The 23,369-nt window shown below is 47.9% G+C and overlaps 1 protein-coding gene and 2 long non-coding RNA genes across 4 annotated transcripts; all 3 read right to left on the bottom strand.

Annotated features, from left to right (window-relative positions):
* Nucleotides 1–7,717: 7,717 nt before the first annotated feature.
* On the bottom strand, nucleotides 7,718–9,253 carry LOC119368418. Its single transcript, XR_005176631.1, has 2 exons — nucleotides 9,097–9,253; nucleotides 7,718–8,170 (listed from the first exon to the last, which is right to left on the bottom strand). It is a non-coding gene; the product is annotated as an uncharacterized LOC119368418 (long non-coding RNA).
* Nucleotides 9,254–11,208: 1,955 nt separating this feature from the next.
* On the bottom strand, nucleotides 11,209–14,653 carry LOC119365756. Its single transcript, XR_005175749.1, has 3 exons — nucleotides 13,790–14,653; nucleotides 13,608–13,686; nucleotides 11,209–13,494 (listed from the first exon to the last, which is right to left on the bottom strand). It is a non-coding gene; the product is annotated as an uncharacterized LOC119365756 (long non-coding RNA).
* A 114-nt stretch (nucleotides 14,654–14,767) lies between these two features.
* On the bottom strand, nucleotides 14,768–21,232 carry LOC119365755 (disease resistance protein RGA2-like). 2 transcript variants are annotated; one of them, XM_037631400.1, is made up of 5 exons: nucleotides 20,925–21,232; nucleotides 20,258–20,822; nucleotides 16,025–16,125; nucleotides 15,430–15,764; nucleotides 14,768–15,279 (listed from the first exon to the last, which is right to left on the bottom strand). In XM_037631400.1, exons 2-4 carry the CDS (start codon nucleotides 20,804–20,806, stop codon nucleotides 15,578–15,580), a joined length of 837 nt encoding a protein of 278 aa, XP_037487297.1. In that variant the 5' UTR covers nucleotides 20,807–20,822; nucleotides 20,925–21,232; the 3' UTR covers nucleotides 14,768–15,279; nucleotides 15,430–15,577. The 2 variants fall into 2 exon arrangements, with proteins under 2 accessions (XP_037487297.1, XP_037487296.1); XM_037631399.1 differs by lacking the exon at nucleotides 14,768–15,279 and having other exon boundaries at nucleotides 15,750–15,764; nucleotides 16,278–20,822.
* Between the last annotated feature and the right edge of the window lie 2,137 nt (nucleotides 21,233–23,369).

The raw sequence follows: 23,369 nt of genomic DNA, 5'->3' as shown, positions 1-23,369 counted from the left end.
ATGGATGTACGGTGACAGACGCACCTCCGAGTACATTAAGGGCGTGCATAATTTTCTCAAAGTGGCTGAGGCAAACAAGAAGAATGGTTTTATGTGTTGTCCATGCCCTATATGTGGGAATACGAAGTCTTAATCTGACCGAAAAATCCTTCACAACCACCTGCTTTATACGGGTTTCATGCCACACTATAATGTTTGGACCAAGCACGGAGAAACGGGGGGTTATGATGGATGACAATGAAGAAGAAGAGGATGATGACAACTATGTGCCCCCTGAATACGGTGATCCTACAGCGGGGGAAGCTGAAGATCTAGAGGAACCAGACGATTTGCCCGATGATGATCTTCACCAGGTCATTGTTGATGCAAAGAGACAATGCGAAAATGTAAAGGAGAAGCTGAAGTTCCATCGCATGTTAGAGGATCACAAAAAAAGGTTGTACCACGATTGCGAAGATGGCAACACAAAACTCGGTACCACACTGGAATTGCTGCAATGAAAGACAAAGAATGGTGTACCTAATAAAGGATTTGAGAAGCTACTAAAAATATTGAAGAAGAAGTTTCCAAAGGATAACGAATTGCCCGATAGTACATATGCAGCAAAGAAAGTTGTATGCCCTTTAGGATTGGAGGTGCAGAAGATACATGCATGCCCTAATGACTGCATCCTCTACCGCGGTGCGTACGAGGATTTGAACGCATGCCCGGTATGCGGTGCATTGTGATATAAGATCAGACAAGATGATCCTGGTGATGTTGACGGCGAGCGTCCCAGGAAGAGGGTTCCTGCCAAGGTGATGTGGTATGCTCCTATAATACCACGGTTGAAACGTCTGTCCAGAAACAAAGAGCATGCCAAGTTGATGCGATGGCATAGAGAGGATCGTAAGAAAGACGGGAAGTTGAGAGCACCCGCTGACGGGTCGCAGTGGAGAAAAATCGAGAGAAAGTACTAGGAGGACTTTGCAGGTGACGCAAGGAACGTATGGTTTGGTTTAAGCGCGGATGACATTAATCCTTTTGGGGAGCAGAGCAGCAATCACAACACCTGGCCTGTGACTCTATGTATGGGTAGTTCCCACGGGCGTGAAGGTCGCTCTGCTCGCGAGTATGGTGGATGTTGGTGGTAGTCGGGACATCAAGAGTCTGTCGGACAGATCGGAACTGGAGACCACGATGGCTGTCGGTAGTCACGGAGTTGTGTCTCCCCCGGTCCAGCGGGACTGGCAGAAGGTGCGGGTGCCCACGCCCCGTACCGTGGGGGTGTTGGTCCAGTCTTCATGGCTGATGTCGGGCTAGGAGTGGAAGGCGACGCCTTTTACTCCTCTTACCATGGTGGGTGCACCATGATGTGGGTGGATGGTGATGGCTTGGGACATGGATGCCGGGGTGGCGGTCCACATGGTTGACTCTCCGGCAAGCAAACTCGCGGCAGTGGTGACTCTTTGTCTTGGTCGTGTGGGCGACGAGACGGGTAGAGGCGGGTGGCTCGGGTGTCCTCTCTGTCTTCCCAATATTCGAATCTAGGGACCTGTCCTCGCCGAGCTAGTCCTAAAGACCTTATAGTGGCATTGGTGAGCTGTCAAGCAAAAACTCTGCACCTCGGCGCCGATGCTTGCGGGTGCTATTATCTTCTTAAAGACGTCATTGTGATTCTTCTCTCCGTGTCAAGGCACCGGGTGATGACCTTTTTCGTTAGGGCTCGGCAGCGACGACACTTTGCGACGTTCTTCCTCTCGAGGGCTTTGTCGTGGAGTTTAGGTGTGCTAGGGCATAGTGTGTTGTTGTGTTTAGATCTTCACGTATTCTCTTTCGGTTGCGTTGTGTTCTACATATGCTAGTTATCCTGGGATCAGCTTTGTAAGAGGGATAGCTTACCACATCGTAACTGTCGAGTATATGTGTTGTGCATATCTGTGTATTAGGCCCACCTTCTAGTTGCCTTATATAGTTGAGGTCGTGGCCCACCTTTGTACATCATATATACGTGCGTTTGCACATGAGCAATATATCGTACAATTCCCACAACATCCAGGGTATCAGTTTCTTAGGTTTCTTTCCTCACTTCCGCTTCGCCGCCGCCGCCGCGCGTCTTCCCGCACTGCCGCTGCCGCTGTTCCACGCCACCGCCGCCCGCGCCCTTCTGTCGCGCCCATCGTCGCCGCTCCCCACTCCCAGCCGCCGCCTCCCGCGATCCTCCTGTCGCGCCCGCAGCCGCCGCTCGACCCGCTGACGTGCTGCCTAATCCTAGCCGCAGCGTCACCTTACCCCGCCGCCGCAACTTCTCTAGCCGCTGCCGCCTCGCCCGAACCCCACCCCGAGCCGCCCGACCCCTTCCGAACTCCACCCCGAGCCGACCCGCCGCTACCGCCCGCTACTCAACCCTAGCCGCACCACCTCAAGCCGCCATGTCGTCCGTCACGTCGTCCGCGTCCACCAACTCCAACCCGTTCGCCGATGCCAACCCTCCCAACGTCAACGACATCCGTAACGTCAACATCTACGAGCAGGTGTCGGTTCGTCTCTCCCAGACGGACTCCTCCTACTACACGTGGAAGACACACTTCTCCCTCGTGTTCTGGGAGTACCACCTCGTCGATCATGTGGATGGCTCCGTCGACTCCAGCCTCGTCCCCGAGTTCCATGATTGGTCCACCATCGACACCACGATCATCCGGTGGTTCTTCCTCACCATCTCGCTGGACCTCTTTCAGACGATCGTGCAGGACGATGATGATGTCTGCGACGTATGGACCAAGCTGAATGGGCTCTTCATCGACAATCAACTCCAACATCGTGTTTTTTTGCAGCAAGAGTTTTTTGGGTGCCACTAGGACAAGTCCTCCGTCGACGATTATTGTCGCCACCTCAAGACTCTCGCTGACGAGCTCCGCGACATTGGTGCGAAGATCGATGATGACCTTCTTCTCAGCACGCTCACCGCCGGGCTCAACCAGGACCTCGGCAACACCGCGGCGAACCTCACCCTCATCCCCGAGCCCTCCTTCGCCAAGTTCGTTGCGTACCTCCGGCTGGAGGAGCGACGGATGAAGCAGGTGAAGGCATGGGCCATCCACACCGCCCTCGCCGCCTGCACCACCCGCGGCGGGCCGCCACCGCCTCCCGTTGCCCCGGCCACACCGCCCCCGCAACGCCCTTAGGCGCCTTACCCGGCGCCGCCGCCCCCCTACCAGGCGCAGCAGCAGCCGGGGCTACTCCCCCTGCCGTATGGGCCTCCCGCCCCTCCTGCCGAATGGTGCCACGGGCAGCAGCAACAGCAGGCCGCCGGTGCGCCTCGTCAGCAGCAGCAGCAGTAGCTTCAGGTGCCTCCTCCGTGGGCCTCCGGCTACAATCCGTGGACCGGTGTCGTTCATGCATACACCATGCCGGTCCCGCGGGCTCCTGCACCGACCCTCCATGTGTTGCGCCCGCCAGCGCATCAGGCGTACTACGCGGCTCTGCAACCCTATGGAGGGTAGCCACCGCCACAGTTGAGTGGCGGTTACGGCAACCCGATGGCGCCCCCGCCTCCCTCGCCGGCCCTGCCGCCGGTGCCTTGGGACCCGGCGCTCCTCGCCGCGCTCCACACCGCCCCTACGCCGAACAACTACACCTGCTATGGTGATTGGTACATGGACACCAGGGCTACGGCTCACATGTTTGCTCATCCAGGTAATTTTGCCTCCTTCACTCCCGTCACCACCGACCGCCACATCATTGTCGGCAACGGTTCCACACTTCCTATCGCACACGTCGTGCACACTTCCTTTCCTTCTAATTCCATGCCTTTATCTTTGTCTAACATACTTGTGTCACCTCATCTTATTAGGAATCTTGTTTCCGTTCGTTGTTTAACTCGTGAAAATCCTGTTACTGTTGAATTTGATGAGCTTGGTTTTTGTGTCAAGGACGCTCGAACCAGGATGGTACTTCACCGATGTGACAGCCCCAACGAGCTCTATCCGGTGCATCCGCCATCCACCTCCACCACTGCACTGGTTGCTCTCTCCACTGGCGTCGATCTCTGGCACGCTCGTTTGGGTCATCCCAACCCTGGCACACTTCGTCATATTCTTAGGAGTTTCAGTTTCAGTTGTAATAAGATAGAGGATCACACCTGTCATGCCTGTCGTGTCGGCAAACATGTTCGCCTCCGTTTAATAACTCCACCATCGTTGCTTCTTTTCCCTTTCAGTTGATTCATAGCGATGTGTGGACCTCTCCGGTTCCTAGTAGTTCGGGCTACTTATATTATCTGGTTATTCTTGATGATTATTCTCATTATGTGTGGACCTTTCCTTTGCGACGAAAGTCGGATGCACTCTCCACTTTGACGACTTTTTACTCCTATGTCAGCACGCAGTTTAGGCGTCCCATTCTTGCTCTTCAGACTGACAATGGAAAAGAGTTAGACAACCTTGCTTTCCGCACTTTTTTATCGCACCATGGCACAGTTTTTCGTCTCACATGCCTGTATACTTCACAGCAGAACGATCGAGCCGAACGCGTCCTTCGCACTCTGAATGACTATGTTCGCATGCTCCAGTTCCATGCTAACGTTCTGCCTCACTTCTGGCCGGGCGCACTCGCCACCGCATCACTTCTTCTTAACCTTCAACCCTGCCGCCCACGGTGGAACTACGCACCTCACCACCTTTTCTTTGGTACGCCACCGTCGTATGATGGTTTGCCTATTTTTGAGTGCCTTTGCTATCCTAGCACTGCCGACACTGCTCCTCACAAACTTGCACCACGTTCTGTTGCATGCATCTTTATCGGCTACCCTTCTAATTCCAAGGGTTATCGGTGCTACGATCCTCCCGGCATGTTTACTTTGATGAGCATGTGTTTCCGTTTCAGCAGGTACCCCCCGGCAGTTCCTCCGGCCGCTGGTGACGCGGGAGCCTCGACGCCTCTCCCAGGGCGCTCGCGCGCCGCCCTTGGCCTGCTCCCTGGCTTTGAGGTGCGTCACCCGCCGACGCCTTCTATGCCCATTGCTATGGTGTCCGCGACTACGGCGCCTCCTCCTCCCGCGGCCTCGGTGCCGGCACCCGCGGCCGTCGCGCCTGCCACGACGCCCACGCCTGCCTTGGCACCCGTGCCTACCGCGCCCCCCGCGCTCGCCACCTCGGCGCCCGCTGCTGCGGCGCCCTCAACCCCGGTGCTTCTCCCGCCTGCGGCCTCGACGGCTCCGGCGACTGCGGCTGAGCCATCCGCGGTCGGTCCGGTCACCCGCGCTCGTACGGGCATGTTTCGCCCGAGTTCGCGCTACGCTTCGGACAACTACGTCCACGCGGCATCCACCTCTACGCCATCAACTTGTCGTCCTCCATTCGAGCCGCTCTTCGTGCCCCACTCTGGATGGCTGCGATGCAAGAGGAGTTTGATGCCTTGTTGCGCAACCGGACGTGGCAGCTTGTTCCCCATCCTCGGCACGCCAACGTGATTACCGGGAAGTGGATCTTCAAACACAAGCTCCGTCCTGATGGTACCCTTGATCGCTATAAAGCGCGCTGGGTTGTTCATGGCTTCCGGCAACGTGTTGGCATCGACTTCACTGACACCTTCGCTCCAGTTGTTAAGCCCGGCATGATTCGCACGGTTCTTCACCTTGCGGTCTCCCGTGCGTGGCCGGTGCACCAGATGGATGTCTCCAATGCCTTTCTTCACAGTCACCTCGAGGAGTAGGTCTTCTGCCAGCAGCCTACGGGGTTTGTTGATCCAGCACTGCCCGACCACGTGTGCCTGCTTTTGTGGTCCTTGTACGGACTCAAGCAGGCTCCGCGCGCTTGGTACCAGCGCATCGCGGCATTTCTACATCAGCTCGGGTTTTGCTCCACCCGTTCGAAGGCATCGCTCTTCGTCTATCACCAGGGCTCCGACACGTCATACTTGTTGCTTTATGTCGACGACATCATCCTGACGGCATGTACGGCCGGTCTTCTCAGTCAGCTCACTGCTCGTCTTCACGCTGAGTTCGCCATCAAGGACTTGGGTCATTTGCACTACTTCCTCGGTGTTAAAGTGGTGCGACGTCCGGATGGCTTCTTCCTTCATCAGTGGAAGTACGCTCATGAGCTCCTGGATCGTGCTGGCATGCTTAACTGCAAGCCCGCCGCTACGCCTGTTGATATGAAGGCCAAGCTCTCTGCCACGAATGGTTCTCCTGCTTCGGATGCTGCCTTCTACCGGTCCATCGTTGGTTCTCTCTAGTACCTCACTCTGACTCGACCAGAGATCCAGTATGCCATGCAGCAGGTGTGTCTTCATATGCATGCTCCTCGGGACATTCACTGGGCCGCTGTCAAGCGGATTCTCCGCTATGTCTGTGGCACTATGGACCTTGGCGTCACGCTCTCTGCCTCCGTCGACACCGCCCTCACCGCCTACTCTGATGCCGACTGGACGGGCTGCCCTGACACTCGTCGCTCCACCTCGGGCTACTGTGTCTTCCTTGGACCCTCACTCATATCGTGGTCGTCCAAGCGGCAGCCTACGGTCCCTCGCTCCAGTGTTGAGGCTGAGTATCGTGTTCTGGCCAACGTCGTCGTCGAGTGTTCGTGGCTTCGCCAGCTGCTTCAGGAGCTCTCTTGCCCTGTGGATCGTGCTACGGTGGTCTACTGCGACAACGTCTCGGCGGTCTACCTCTCTGCTAACCCGGTACATCATCGACGGACCAAGCATATTGAGTTGGATATTCATTTTGTTCGGGAACAGGTGGCTCTTGGCCATATTCGTATTCTACACGTTCCTACTTCCCAACAATTTGTAGATATCATGACCAAGGGCTTGCCTACGGCGTCATTTGAGGAGTTCTGGTCCATTCTTTGTGTCAGCAGCGGTGCCGCTTCGACTGCGGGGGGTGTTGAGTATATGTGTTGTGCATATCTGTGTATTGGGCCCACCTCCTAGTTGCCTTGTATAGTTGAGGTCGTGGCCCACCTTTGTACATCATATATACGTGTGTTTGCACATGAGCAATACATTGTGCAATTCCCACAACATACAGTAACATTCGACCGTGTACCTTGTTTGGTTGTGACTTTATGTATAAAACGGGGTAAAAGCGTGTTTCAAGCGTTGGCAGAGGGATGTAAATGGATTGATTTCACACCAAGCATATGTGGTTCTGCAGTGCACGGCCCTTGCAAGCAAACAATTCACACCAGGACCCAGTTGGCTGTATCATTAACTGATCTCACGCAGGGTTACTTCTGATAAATGAAGATTTGTATCATCCTTTTGGTCTGCCAAACAGATAAATTTAGAAACTGGCTAATGAGGCAAGTGATGAACGAGGCACTGATAAAAGTCAGCTGCTAGTTACGAAACAAAGTTTACCCCAGTGGAGCAGGACCAATACAAAGGTGTCTTGGAACATTTTTGTCGTGAATAACGGTCTCTTGGAAACTTTGAAGAGTCTGGCTGAAACGTATTATCAATGTAAAACCAGCACTGCAAAAGTTTCTATCGGTAAATTCTAAAAAAAGGTTTCTATTGGTAATAAAAAACGTTTCTATTGGTAATAAAACTAGAGCTAGGTTGGGCAGAGAGGGTGGAGGAGCTAGCGAGTAGTACCAGGGATTATATGCAGAGACGCAAATTATATTTGTCTAAGATTGCAGAGAGATGATCAGCAGCTGTAAGTGTGGCAATGCCACCAGCAGAAATGATGGGACTTGAATAAGCGAAGCTTTGCAAGCACCCTGTGAGGTGACTAATTGAACTTCAGATCTTCACGGTGATGATTCATGTGAATAAACATGGTTAGCACCAGCGAATTATAAACACTGACACCAGAGTTTGGTGTCTCCTGTGCCGGCCTAATTACCTTATTCCTCTGGCGGATGGCGATGGCAATATTGAGTCTCTAAGGAAGGTACAAGACAAGCAGCAGGAGACAACAGGGAGCTCAAACCATGGAATTATTATCCAATACAGTTTATGGGATAGGCAGGGAGCAACTCGCTCGTCGCCAGGAACACCCCCATCCAGGTCAAGGAATAGAACAAAAAATCACTTCGCTATTGAAGATGCCACCACGGGAATCAGACATTGGAGCCAGAATATGCCAGCATAGCTGTCCTCTGCCGTCTGGCTTAGTTTACGGGTGGATGGTAGTGGTTCACGATCATGGCACTAGAATGGTGACATCGAACGCTGCACCCTGCAAGTAAAACAGCAAACATGACGCTCGTCGCTCCCATGGAAAAATGCAACTGGACTAGTAGACAAAATGTCAGGTCACCCCAATGGATTGAATCGAACTAAAAGAATCGCTGCCAACTAAGCGCTCGGTGGCCTTTGGAAGTTTGTTGAGCCGCTGCTTGTGTTACTGAAGTGATGGCTTGGGCAAAACTAATGTAGTTGCAAGGCAATCGCGGCTTGGATGCAATGCACCTACAGTGAAACCAAGACGGTCGCTTCAGATCTCGCGCCAAATGCTATATTCTAATGCAACTGGTGCCGGCGGGCGGCGGCACAATGGCATAGCAAGAGGGGTCGATTTCGCAGCAAGCTTAGGCCAGGACCCAGTTAGCTGTATCATGAGCTGATCCCACCCAGGGTTACTTCTTCTGATAATAATAAAGAGATAAAAACACATCAATTCGTTGCTGGACTCATTCTGTTGGTCTGCCAAACAGACAAATTCAGAAAGAGACTGATAATGAGGCAAGTGACGAACGTGGCCGGGACTGACAACAATCAGTTGCTACTTCCAAAGAAAATGGCCTCGCAATTCTAGAACGCCTGTGATGTGCAGCTTGTCATCTCGGTGTTGCTAACTCTAGTAAGCTAAGATACGTAATTAACGAGCAGCCACCGTGATTAGCACTCACCCTTAAGACCCTTTCCTTCAGCCTGACCGACAGATCTGTTATTAACCCTTCCCCAAATGCTCCAGGAGAACAGTAAACTCGTAACTAAGACGGCCTAATCGCGGGCTCCCTCCCCAGTCCTCACCTTCGCGGCGCCGCACCCGCACGCGCACGCGCATCGACCCGATAGACCAAACGAGACAAAGGAAAATACACCTCTGGGACAACGGAACCAGAAAGGGGGAAACAAGGGTTTGGGGGAAGATGCGCTTACGGATTGGACAAGGATGTCGGGCGTCGCCGTCCGCGTCGGAGAGAGAGCAGCGGTGGATGGAGTCGCCGGCGAAGGACTTTGGTCAAGTCATGGCCGGCCGCCTTGTTTCGTCTTCCTTGTGTGACCTCGTCGCCGACAAGCCACTGGCAGCTTAGTAGGGATGGGAAGTGTGGGCTTCCGGCGGCCTCTATGGTTTTCTGAAGCCCAGTGACCAGCCCAAGTAAACTAGGCCACGTTAAAAGCCCTGTAACTTCTACTCCACCTTTTTTATTTAGAGAAAGAAATACTTTAGTTTTAAAATGCATCTGTTTGAGTGACACCTAATATAGGACATGGAGGGAGTACTTGATACTCCTCAATAATCTTTACATCAACAAATAAGAGCGGTACAGTGATGGTAGATGGATTGTCCAATTCCAACCTTGTCGAAAGACAAGTAATTTTGCACTGCAAAAAAGAGAGAAGTAATTTCGCTTCCCTAGCAAGCTAATGGGCCACAACAATTGCTTCCCACGCCCAATGCTAGAATGAAGAAATCTCGACAAACTCGGTTACTGTATGGCAGCAGTTCTCATGAATCGTCACTGCCGGCCTCATCGACCGACCTCCATCTACAGTAGCATAGTCCGCATAACCTCATCGTTGTCTGAGTTAACAAAAGCACATTTAGTTAGTCCAGGAAGAGTAGACCGAAACGAAGAGCGGGCACCTTGGCCATGAGGATCACACGCCCAGTCGAGTTTCCAAGGTTTATGTGCGCAGGCCGCCCCAGGAGCATCGACTGCCGACGCACACGACAACACTGAAAAACACTACACCTGATTTTGACTGCCACGCCTAGGGTCAATTCACCCTGCAGAAGCTCTGTGTCTGGACTGCCTGGTAAGCTGGGTACTAATCGTTTGACATTATGCATAAGCTTAAAATTAGACCAATCAGTGACTTAATTAGCTAGCGTGAATTCCAAAATCACGGTTATCAAATGCAGTTAGTTTCTGTCTCTGGCCTCTGACAAGCGAAAGGCTGCACTTCAAGTCTTCCAACTAATGAAACTTCCTCTTAATTAATCATCGATGGGGTAAATCTTTTGCCTCGGTTTCGAAAAAGAAAAAAACAGACACAAGAAACTAGTATGTGACAAGAAGAGATGTTGATGCCTCAGTGAGGATGAATGCTGCTAGGACTGGATTTGTAGGCAGCAGCTCCGTTAGCTTCAGGTCATGGCCGTGCATTCGGCATCAGGCTGCAGGTGGGACTGCTCGTGGGAGTCCCACCTCAGCCCACTGCATCCCACTACAGTTTGGCGGGCGTGAGCGGACAGCCCGCCAAAACATAGTCAGGTTAAGTGGGTTTAAGTGGGTTGGCAAGTAGAATCCCACCAGAGAATAGAGCTTGTGTGCACGGAAGATCGATGTTGGTATTGCTAGCCTGGTGACGATCTGAAACTAAAACTAAGAAGACGCGACTGCTTTTCCTGGGCGTAAACAAGAAATCAGATTGAAAACCGCAGATCAGTGACAGTTATCTCTCCGGCAGCTTGACCTCGGGCCTGCGATTGACGGGGTTGCGGCCAGAACCGGCGCCCACGCCGAGCTCCCTCTCAACAGACTCGAGCATGTCCACCCCTGCATCAACCTCCGCCGCGGGGCCCTGCCCGCCCGCTGCAGCTCGAGCGTCGCCCGCCGGACCTCCTTTACAGACAGCGCCACGGTGGTGCCGCTGCGCCCCCTCCGTAGCAATGGTTGCGGCTCCGTCTTCTCCGGTGTCACCAGATCCGCCGCGGCCGACGCCCCGGCTACTTTGTTGTATACAATGTAATCTTATGTCGTTCATAAAAAACAGAGGATTCGTTTCTCAGAAAAGTCAGGGAAAACTTCAAGCCAAATCAACATGTCATCACGCTGACACGATGCTTCCAGTCAGCACTACCAGCTGAGTTAAGAAAAAAAAAAGGCACTGCTAGCTGGATATCAAGAGAAAACCAGAAAGGCTAAATCGTAGGGACAGAACGTACAAGAAAACGATTACCACCCCAGCTCACTTCATTACAACATTGTTAACAAGAAAGTGGCAACAGAGAGAAATACTACAATGGTATGATTCGTCCCAAGCTTCTCCTTGCTGATGCTCACCCTCTTGCCTCAAATCGCACTAGATGGCAGACCAGATTTCGTCCCAGGATTCAGGCTCCTGATTCAGATTGCCCATGTGCTTCTGAAATTCCTGAAAGCTTAGCGTAGCGTCCAACACACTCTGTTGTCAATACAAAATCAGAGGATTTGCTCTTGGCAAGCAAAGAGCAAAACTAGCATGAAAGCACACCGGCACTTGTTATTTTAGCCAGAGCCACAGTTTCTAGTTTTGTATCTAAAGGGGGCCGGAAAGGTCAAATCAAAATCGGTGAAGCATTTTTGGCACGACAATGTTGCAAAGAATTGCGTTGACGGAAAATAGATGCACATACTGAGGAGAATGAATGAAAAATTTGGTCCGCTTTACTACCATTCATCATTGGAGAAGTGGGGGAAAAAGAATTGGGGTCACTATACATTCTCTCTTCACTATATACTTCCTTGATACAACGAGAAATACATGTATGATTTATCCCAGGCTTTTCCCTTGCTTACTCCCCTCAAGGAAAAATAGATCTGAAATTGTGGTGCATGGCAGACCACATTTCTTTACAGGACCTGCGCTCCTGATTCAAATTGCCCTTCTGTACTTCTGAAATTCCTGAAAGCTTAGCATAGAGAGGTTGCACACAAGTGCTCATGTGCAAACAATTCTTAAAATCCCCATGAACTTCGGACAGAGACACTTCCCGCAAACTTATCAAAGCAGCAAGCTAACAAATGAGCACATGCTAAAATAACAACTCCTCTTCATTGCCATGAGGGAACTGTACAGTTCTGGGAACGGGTTTCATTTTACGAGAGTGGTCAGCATCAACAGTACAGCTTTCAAAGTTTTTAACACTATGTCACTAGCTTGTTTGACTTCATTTTCAAGAACAATAGGAAACAAGAGTAGCCAACAATTTTTTCCTTTCGTTAACCTCCCAAAAGCAGGCAACCAGTGAAATTACCTCATGATCCGGAATTACTCTCATCACATAATTATAGTCCTCACTGGCCATTGGCCAAAGTGTTTTCCTATCTACTTTATATCTGTGGAGAGCTTATCTGGAGCTTGGTATGGTAATTCACAGAATGAGCAAATCTGAAATCTAGATTGTAAAGCTAAATAAGAGTTCAACTCCAGTACAAAGAAGTCTCCGTGTTCCAGTCATTGGAAAAAGTAGTGTCCAGGGATGTGGAAGGGAATAGACTCACGCAAAAAAAAATTGATTGAGATGCCTATGCAATGCAAGGTGATGTCAGGATGCAACTGATGCTCAAGCTATCAATATCGCATAGGTAGTAGTTTGATTAGCATTCTGCATTCTGCACATGAGTATGGAAGCACCGCTGACTATTTCTTCCTGCTTGAGGATGAACCTTTGATCTTTTGAATAGATGCCCTCACTCTTTTTCTTTATTTCTTTCTGATTTTTGTGAGAGAGCCATCAGTATTGACGAACATAGCTCTTCATAATGATGAAATTTGCAGGGTCAATGATAACAAAGCGCTTTTGAGTCTTCTTTAACTTGATGAGTGTGCTTATGGAATAGTCAACTACTGTGGGATAGTGAGGGATGGGCTATATAGGTAGGTATGGTGTGAATACATGGAGGAAATGGTTTATTTTCTGGGATTTGTATATGTACACTGGCAAAGTTTGTAATATCCTGACGAAGGAATGCATTGCCGAGTGTTGAAGAGGCAAGCAACCATAAAGTTACGCAAAAAGAATGACTGGTTTTCAGAGACTTCAGATTAGAGGAACATCGAATTTAACAATACGCACTAAATATTCAGATTGCAATAACCGAAGGCTAATGAAATCTGCTGTTTTTGGCATTGGTGGGACAGAAAAATACTCCGGATCAAGAAGCGAATAAAATCACCTTCACCACATTTAACTCAGGAGGTTCTAGGAATAAAAATTAGCAAGCTCGAGTCTTTTTGCTCAATCAATATTCATCAATCACCTAGTAACAAGTGTTCTCTACCTTTACGACTATACGTATTAGCTGAAAACTCTCTTGTGTTATTTAATTCAGCATGGCAATGAATTTAGAGATAACGAGAGTGCTCAAAAGCTAGACTGCCAACTTATCAAGAAAGCAGGAAGTTCTCTAACCTAGGTCTCATGAGGCAATAAGAGTTCGACAATTGCACATTGAATACAATCTAACATAGCTAAACCCATCATGAATTTCAGCAGGGGTTTACTGACCTTTCCACAAACCTGCTACCACTGGATTGTTGAATTCCAAAGTTGTCCACATGCCACGTCTATTGAGCAACCAAGAAGCTTAGTTCAGTCTAAAAAGTTGGAACGTGATAAATACGAAAATACACGAGTACCATTTTAGACTTTTGTATGAATGTGAATAGACAAGGCATACCAATTAGTGAAAGCCCGAGATCTCAATTTGCTCCATGCAAGCACTGAGATGGTAAGAAAGGTATTCTTGTAAAAAGTTCCTGTAATTAATAACAAAATTTCATTTAGCAACAAAGCTTATCATGAATGCAGGAACACATCCTATCCGTATCAATCTAGCATCGAACTGAAGAAACTGCAAACCTTAATTTCAATAGCAAATCAGCAAAATATCAGTTATTCCCCCATTATGATCCTCACAGCTGAACAAGTACACCAGCAAGTTCTTGTGAATGATGACCAAAATGTAACTGCAAAGTATCTTGAAACCAACTAGAACAAGCATAAGAACACCTGCACAAGAAACAAAAAAAATGCATATTAAATTTCGTCCATGAATGGAATGGCATTAGCTGAGGATCACATTGGTTTTCTTTATATTTCTCAGTTCAATAAGGTTCGAGAAGTTTAACACGTACTTACCAGATTTAGAGTGAAGTGCACTGTAGGTCCTTAAACTATTTCAGGGGTGTCACATAGGTCCTCGAACTATGAAAATCGTCATTTAGGTCCTTGAAGTACAGTAAGTGTGTCATCCAGGTCCAAAATCTCACTAACACCCTCTAAATGGCCAGCTGGCATGGTGAACAGTGCCAAAAATAAAAAAATATGAACAAAAAAATCTGAAAAACTTTGGCATCAAAGATACCCCTGGTGCGTGAATAGTAAAAATGTTCATTAATTCAAAAAAATGTCCGCGAATATGGGAAAAATAATCGCGACTTTAAAAAAGTTAACAAACAATAAATTTGAAAATATGTTCGCGAACCACAAATATTGTTCGTGGGTATGGAAAAAATGTTCGCGAACCACAAAAATTCGTGACTTTAAAAAATGTTAGTGAACTTTTTATTAAAGTCGCAAATATTTTTTCCGAATTCATAGTTCGCGAACATTTTATTAAAGTCACGAATATTTTTTCCAAATTCATCGTTCGCGAACATTTTTTTAAAGTCATGAATATTTTTTCCAAATTCATCGTTCGCGAACTTTTTTTAAACTCGCGAATATTTTTCCCAAACTCATCGTTCGCGAACATTTTTTTGAAGTCGTGAATATTTTTTCCAAATTCATCGTTCGTGAACTTTTTTTAAACTCGCGAATATTTTTTTAAAGTTGCGAATATTTTTTTTCCAAATTCATCGTTCGCGAACATTTTATTAAAGTCACAAATATTTTTCCAAATTCATCGTTCGCGAACTTTTTTTGAATTAATGACATTTTTACTGTTCACGCGCCAGGGTCTCTTTGATGACAGAGGATCTCAGTTTTTTGATATTTTTTTATATTTATTCTTTGTCGTGTACTGTTCATCACGCACAGGAATTCATGATTGTTTGCCGCGTACTGTTACGGTTACTCTTTATGTGTCAGCTGGCCAGTTAGAGCCTGTCAGGGAGATTTTGGACCTGAATGACACACTTACTGCATTTTGAGGATCTAGATGACGATTTTCATAGTTCGAGGACCTACGTGACATCCCTGGAATAGTTCAAGGACCTACAGTGCACTTCACTCCCAGATTTATGTACTATGTACAGTAAGATATGACACAAGATCATTATGTGCAGACTTTGCATGGATGGGGAGGATTCAACAAGGCTAAACAATGTACAGCTCCCAAGGCGAAGAACCTGTAAAGTAGATCAAAACACACAGTGTTCAGATTTTGCAGTTAAGAGGTAAATCAAATCCGAAATATGACTTGATATGCGAGACCAGGAAAAAGCAAGGCAACGTTGGGTATTGGGATGAGCGCAGGTAGCGAAGCTTCTTTTTCTTACCTTGGTATTCTAGTATAATTTTCAGGATGGTTCCTGATTAACTGCTGTTCTCGCAAATCAATGCCAAAACTGTACTGAGACCATCGCTGCTGTGCGACCTATCAATGTTCCGTCGTAACACTGTTTTCACCACTCAAATGGCACTTTGTCAAAACTGCACTTTTCTGAAACTGCCACTCTCTGCAAAATCCCTGCAGATCCACTGCTCCTCTGAACTAATACTGAAGAGACTGCAATTTTCATGTGCAACCTTGTGTGACTCTGTCCGTCGACTTGATGAAGAAATGGGACTTTCTCTTCTCCCTCCTCTTGTTTCTTTGGCTAACACAAGAAACCTGCAGATCATCCAAAAAAATGGTGAATACATTATACGCCCTGGGATAGAAATAAGAAAAATAAAAACTAATATCTTAATAGTGGACTAGTTATCAATAAGTTTTCTGTGGCAAGGAGCAAATGGTAATCTGAGGAAACAAAGAACTAAAATGCTCCATAATCTCTGGACAGATGCAAATAGATACATTAAAAAACCCTCATATCAGGCTAACAAGATAACTATAAGCAGATACTTTTCAGACAATTTGCATTTACTTACCAGATGTGTTGACATGAAGAAAATACCACACAGGACCTCATGTGCCAAATGTCCCAAGAGATGGGGATAATTCCACAAGGTGAAAGTGATGCACGGACCAGCTGCATGGTTGATGGAAGCAAACAATGTTCAGAATATGCAGTAGCAAAGTGAACCAAACCGAAAGAAAAATGAGTTGCGTCTGTGGTATCAGGAAATAGCAAGGGTAATGGTGGAGATCGGGAATTGGTACGAACAAGGAAGTACTTGTTACCTTGGATTAGTCTATAGTATGATTTTTGGGATGGTTCCAATTAATTGCCTGCACTGCTGCGTCAGATCCTTGTTCCCGCAACCAATGACACATAAGCCCTGCAGTGAACGGCCGTCCTTGGGCAGCGACTGGAGGGCTGGACAGTCCCAGATCGCTAACATCTTGAGGTTGGTCAGCTTGTTTAGCCCTGCAGGGAGGTGCTCCAGTTTCTTGCAACTCCAGAACCTGAGTTCCTGGAGCGAGGTGAGGCGTTGAAAGGCCTCCTCCTGCTCTTTCGTGAAGCGCACCGTCTCTCGGTCCCAATTAAAGCACAAGTCGGCGAGGGAGGAAGAGAGGAGGCTACAGAGGGCGGGCGCACGGAGGAAGCCCTCGATGTCATCTGTCTCGAGATTCTGCAGTTTGGATTCTGTCATCCCCTGCATGGGATTGGGATCCCACCAACCAAAGAAACTGGGGCTTTTGCGGACTTCTAAATTGCTGAGCTGGCCCCGAGTAAGGAGAGGCAACAGGCCCTCGCATCTTAAATCCTCTCCGCAATCAGATATGCTCAATCGGGCAAGAGAGGTGAGGTTTGAAAGGGTCAGCACACCCTTCACGGAGTTAAGATTCAGGTCAAGCAGGGAGGATGGGAATGGGTGGCGAAAAGAGCAATGTTCTAACTGAAGGGTAGTTAGGGCTTGGAGGGCATCGATGGAACGAACTACCAGTACACGCCGATGACTGTCGATGTGCAGTGTCTGCAAAGAGTTGGAGAGATGTGCAGGGAGGACCAACGGCCCATCATCATCCACCGTGTTTGCCTCCTCCTGCTCCACCTCTGCTATTTCTTCCTGCTCATCTTTTGCTTGTGTATCATCCATTGTAACATCTGAAGAGGTTGACGATGATACTATTGGTGCTGTTGTTTGCTGCAAATCCACCCCCACAGCAAACTGTGTTATGTTTCTACAAGAAAATACGCTCAATTTGGATAGCTTTGGGAGGTGGGATAGGAACATTGTCAATTCCTTTCCAGTAGAACCAGATTGCGCAATTTTAATGTCCTCAACAGGATGCTGCCATTCGACACCACTCTCAACTTCTGATGCCACCACCCCAAGATTTGAACCCCGTGCCCACAATTCCTTCAACGAGGTTAGCATTAAAAAATACTTCAGCTCCAAAGGTGGGCAATTTTCTATCTTCAACTCCTGAAGTTCTGTTAGTTGACTGAATAGTAAAAGCTGATCTAAGCTATGCAGACCACCCTTTCCATTAATTTGTAATAATGCTACTCCAGAAGATGGTTTTGAGTATACCAAGCTGTATACTAGCTTTGATCCCACGCCACTTATCTTGACAGAGCACAGAGACTGAGTCCAAGGGATAGGAGGCAGTAGCAAGACTTCAGGGCAATTTTCTATCCTAAGCTCTTGTAGTTTGGGAAACCAATCTATGTTCCAGTCTTCTTTCAGTGGGTAAACAATGCGGCTTGAACATGGAAACTCTGAGAGTTTAGGGCAATCCTTAATAATCAGTACTTGCAAACAAGGGAACGAATGACTGGCCTGTGGTACCCATTTTTTGAAATTTTCTAAGCCAATGAGTGTAATCTTTACTAGCTTGCAAAAGCTTTGCTCTAGAGCAAACTCCTTTATTATGGAAATATGGTCAAGTGTTAGTTCGCGAAGATCCCACATCTTTCCTGGAGAAGGATAAGCATCCCAAGAAACACCAACGAGATGAAGAGATTGTAGAGCCTCGACGGTGAGTTTATCACCCAGCCACGTTGGGCAAGAAGGACCTCTGTGTCCTCTAATGCACAACTCCTGAAGATTTCTATGTGGTTGAAGGCTCTCAAGAACCACGCCTTCCACATCTGGTTCAATATTGGATCGCGCACTATCCCAGTCTAATGTTAACTTGTCCAAGTAGTTTTTGTCCATCAATTTTGCTTCAAGTGCTTTTTCTTTTGTGCGTATTTTCTCAAGGTTATAAATCCCAAGCTCCCTTATTTTGACGAGATGCTCTAGTTGATTTAGTTCAAAACCTTCACTTTCTTTATTTACTGCAAAAAACTTTAACTCATGTAAGAGTTTTAGTTTCCCCACATTATAAATACCCGAATGAAGCTCATCATGTTTGGTGAGAAAATGACACAATTTTGCAAGGTTACTCATGTCTCTAGGTAACAGAAAAGAACCATCCCATTTTTTTAGATCCAAAATCTTCAAATGATAAAATCTGGATAAGGTTGTTGGTAAATGCATCTGGCTCATAGAAGTCCCTAGCTTTAGGTATCGTAGGTGGAGAAGTGATGAAAAGTTATGCAACATGGATTCCAGTGGATATGATAATGTGGGCAAACAAAGAACACGAAGAGCATTTGCTTCCATGAACAAATCACCAAAAATGTTGACAAAGCTTTCATCTCCTTCTCCAAATATAATTAATGTTTGCAAGTTTTCAACCTTCAATTTTGTCTTAAGTTTCCTCAACTCACTCTTAAAGTTTATGGCAGTCGTTCCATTCCTATCAACAATATCATATGTGCTGATTGACAAGTGACGGATAGATGGCCGAATTTCAACTGATCTCACATTAGAGTGATGCAAACTAAGACATTCATGAGATGCAACCTTCAAAGCTAAATCATGCAACAGGTCATGGATGATATAATATGGATGCCCATCAGTTTCATCTTTTTTGAAAAATCCATTGTTGATCAAATCATTTAAACTGTCCAGACCCACATCTTCAACTGTTTTATTTCCACCACCAGGATGCAAAATATCTAGTCCTATCCAGAAATGAATGAGCTCTTCACTTTTAAACTTGTAATCTTCAGGAAACAAAGCACAAGAAGAAAAACATTGCTGCAGATGAAAAGGCAGATAATCATAGCTAAGTTTCAGTGCAGGCATGATGTCACGCTCACCGGTCTGCATTTCCCATTCTCTACTTTCTAGGACTCTTGTCCAATGATACACATCAAGGTGGTTCCTCAATAATCTACCTACAGTTTTTGCTGCAAGAGGGGACCCCCTTAGTTTTCCTGCTATCTTATCTCCAATCCCATGTAACACATGATGGTCTTTCTGTGATTGCTCCTCACCAAAAATGCATTTTTGGAAAAAGCCCCTAAACTCTCCGTGTTTTAAACCCTCCAGATTTATTGACCTGTCAGTTGTCTTAACAATTTCTGCTATAGCCGGAAACCGAGTTGTAACTAGAATTACGTTGCCCTTTGCCTGTCCTTTTGTGAGTGGTACTAAAAGTTTTTTCCAATCCTCAGATTCACACTTCCAAATATCATCTAATATAAGCAAAAGCCTTTTGGAATTTAATCTTTGTTCAATCAGCTCTTCTACTCTACCCTTTTTTTCACCTTCCACACTAGGTATAGCTTTTTCAATCTCTTCAGTTAGCTTATTAACATTGAAATTCTGGGACACACATATCCAGATATTGACCTGGAAATGTTTTTTCACTTCTTGGCTGTTATATATATGTTGTATGAGAGTCGTCTTCCCTATGCCACCTGGACCAACAATTGGCAAGACGATTAGGTCCATGGCACTATATTTTTCACGGGTGATACTATCTATGATTGTCTTCTTTACAACATCCCTCCCGTACAATGTTGATTCTATAATGTCGGAGGTGGTGGTGGAAGGACTCCTGGAAATGCTTGGGGCAGTAGTACGGCTAGAACCCAACAACTCTAGATTAAGAATGGCTTTGACCTTTGCACATGCAGGCTGCAGTTGCTCTACAATATGCTTCATTCTTGTAGACAGATCCACCCTATCAAACTCTAGTTTTGGAGTTACTTTCACATGCTTTTTCTGGGATACCTTGTGCTTGCAGGCACCGCAAATGACTGGCATGACAGAACTATCATCATCATTAGTTGGGAGGGATGAGCAATGGAAGAGTTTACCGACATGACGCATGGTGTTGCAAGCACCGGAAGCAAGCTTACGCATGCATTTGCTGACCTCTTTGTTGGCCTGGTGGTTTTGTGGCGCTGACGAGATGTTTCCGCGTGCACTCCACCACTTGGCACATGGCCAAGCACAGCAGAGTACTTGTTGTCTTGTATCTTCTCCTCTTGGCTCGCTTGGATCAGCACGACTAGCCGCACGTTGCGAGCACGGACAGAAGCAGAGTAATTTGCCAGCAGCTCTAGCGGTGTGATGAGCGTTGAGGTAGAGGTTGCACATGCATCCCTTGGCGTGCTCGTCGGAAGCCTCGTAAGTACCCTCGAGCTGGTCCTGGATGCGGAAGTAGTCGAGCTCGTCGAGCACGTCCTCGGCGTTGTACGCAAGGTCCCGCAGCTTCTGCAGCAGCACGTTGAGTGGCGGGTTGTCGATGTCCCGGCCGCGGGTGTTGTTGAGCATCCCCTGCACGTAGAGCAGCTCCATCTTGAGCGCGTCGACGTTGGGGCCGAGCTCCTTGCTGGCAGCCCAGGCCTCCAGCAAGCCGTCAGCGACGGGACCCAGCGCCTTGCCAACCATCCACCGCGCCGCGCCTACGGCAACCTCCATGATGAGCTCAAGGGTGCTGCATGCAGGAAGAGGAATTCATTTCTTTAGAGTTAGTCACTAGCTAGCTAGCAGTATGCTGATACGCATTGTTGACAGGGTAGAATATTAGCGTACATACACAAGGAGATGCTGAGATCTGGCAGAGGATTGCTGGAGAGGTGCAAAGCGTAGCCGCAGAGCCAGGGATGGTTCCTACTCGGAAGATTACCTTTGCATGCACAGGCTGAAAACTAGGTAAGGAACAACAAGGTCTGGGTTTAGTTTGGGTACACGAGGCGGATGAGGCTCCTTCCTTCTCTAAGGCATGGTGTTAGCAGCAGTCTGCAAGTCTCTGGGGCAGGTTAACTAATGAGTTGCCGTTGCGCGCAGAGAGGCAGATATCAGCAAAAGACGAGACCAGATGATGCGAGGTGCAGGCGTTGTGGATGCTTGAGTGTAGATGTTGGGGAGATATATATAGGCCCGGATGATGCACACACTGTTGCAAGTAGAAATAGGCAATCACATGGTATGGAAGCTGATACTTTGTCGATGCTATGTTGGTAGAGGTACAACAAACACTCCAAGGCAGGAAAAGTCAGGAGCTGGCAATGGTCAAGCTAGCTAGAGGGAGGCAAGGCATCTCAGGCCACACATATTCCATTTTCCCGAGGTGAAGCAAAGGCATACATATTCGCACTGAGTTGGCAAACAAAGTGGAAAGGAACTGATAGGCAAGGGGGTAATCATCACAAGGAATATGGAAACAGTGAGCTGATGCTGAAGGTTACCTAATAAAGCATCATCTTTCTCTCTGAGTGCGCGATTAAGATGTGAGTTAGTGCTAAGACCCATCACTTTTACATGCGGCACACCAGGGAGTGCGGCATTTGTTCCCTGTATGGCCCTTTCCAGCGGCGCTGATGATCTTAATGTCACATCGGATCTCCATTTGCTTTCTTTTCTCTACTTTTGATACGGCATGTATCACCTCTGATGATCTTAACGTCACACCGGATCTCCCTTTTTCTTTCTTTTTCTTCTACTTTTGATAGGGTGTTTATCACATTTGTTGTGTTTATCAGTTTCGAGGACAAGGACTCGCATCCATGGAGCACTTTTGGAAGCAAACAAAGGAAGGGACACATCCCAATTCCCAACACAAAGATAACCTGTTTCCCTCAAGCTTGAGCCTCACCAAATCCTCCTTCCCTCATGGTAGTAGGAATCAATCGATAGTCCCACACACCTGATACATGATAATCTAGACTGCTGTTGCGGGCCAATGCCACAACACAACAGGGTTATCAACAAGAAAATGGAAACAGTCTTGTTCCCTTGCAGGAAGTATCTCGTTCGATAAAGGAGGGGGCAAAAATGCAGAGACAGGGATGAAGTGGAGAACTGTGGCTGGATTCTTGCACCATCTTACACGCTACACACCTCAAAAGTGCTCCCTAATGCAACAGATGAAAAGAAAGAAGAGCAACCAGATGTGATCATTTCCCCAGTGTACATCTGCAGCTCAAGGCTGTTGCAGGTCTTGTTGCATACGTGGTGCAACAAGCTGATGGTCTAGATGGTTCCGGAAACATAATGTATTGTCAACTGAACTCACACGAGATTAGCTCACAAGTCACGGCACATAAATCTTATTCACGAATGCTGGATCTTGGACAGAATTAAAGGAACCATAACTGTCGCCAACTTTGGTCATAACTGGAGTCAGGGCAAGGCCAATGACCATAGGTGGGGAATGAAGGGACAGGTCCTCCAGCCGGTCCACCATGAGGGTGAATGAGGCTCGGATGAACCGAAGCATTCTGATGCTTAAGACAGAGAAATGGTGCTGGCGAAGTTGAGATTCATGTCTGCGTTGACAGTTGACACCTTGAGAAGCTTGCTGAAGCATGCCCCTTTCAAGGCTGTAGAGTGTAGAGAAGCTTTCCGAAGTGAGATTCAAGTAAACTCGATCTACTGCTCCTTTGGAGATCCCCTCCCCCGCCGCGTCAGTACTCGTTTGGACTCTGCAGTGCAAATCACAACTGAACTGACACAGGAAACATCTTGGCATCCGGAAGAGCTTGCATTTGCAGCGGTAACTTTGCATGTAAAAAAATAAGATACGGCGAGTGAGCTAGGCAGGCGACGTGGTTTGATTTTGTCTCAGAGTCTGGTGCTTTGAGCAGAGAGGGTGTAGTACTGTACTTGTGAGATTTGGCTGGATGAAACCTCGCAGTTAGAAGGGCAGTGTCAAGTTCAACGGCAAGATCCTAAAAGGCCATACGCTGCTACTGCCATTTCGGTGCTGTTACACAATTAGAACAAATGGCCATTGACGAGGGAGCAGACACCATGGTTAACACGCACTCTGTTCTGTCTGGAGCGAAACAGCTCTGGGTCCACGGGACCAGCCAGCCAGGGCAAAATAAATACTAGTAGTTCGGAGGAGGATGCGCTTACGGAATAGGCGTGGAGCGCGGCGGTGCAGAGCGAGATGAGGCGGGGGCCGCAGCTTCCGCCGCCGCCGCCGGTGGAGCCATCCATGGCCGTTGGCCGACCATCCTTGCGTGCCTGCCCTGGT

The sequence above is a fragment of the Triticum dicoccoides genome, chromosome 2B (genome assembly GCF_002162155.2).
Source record: "Triticum dicoccoides isolate Atlit2015 ecotype Zavitan chromosome 2B, WEW_v2.0, whole genome shotgun sequence".
Classification (NCBI taxonomy): Eukaryota; Viridiplantae; Streptophyta; class Magnoliopsida; order Poales; family Poaceae; genus Triticum; species Triticum dicoccoides.
This window is presented reverse-complemented; position numbering and strand designations above follow the sequence as displayed.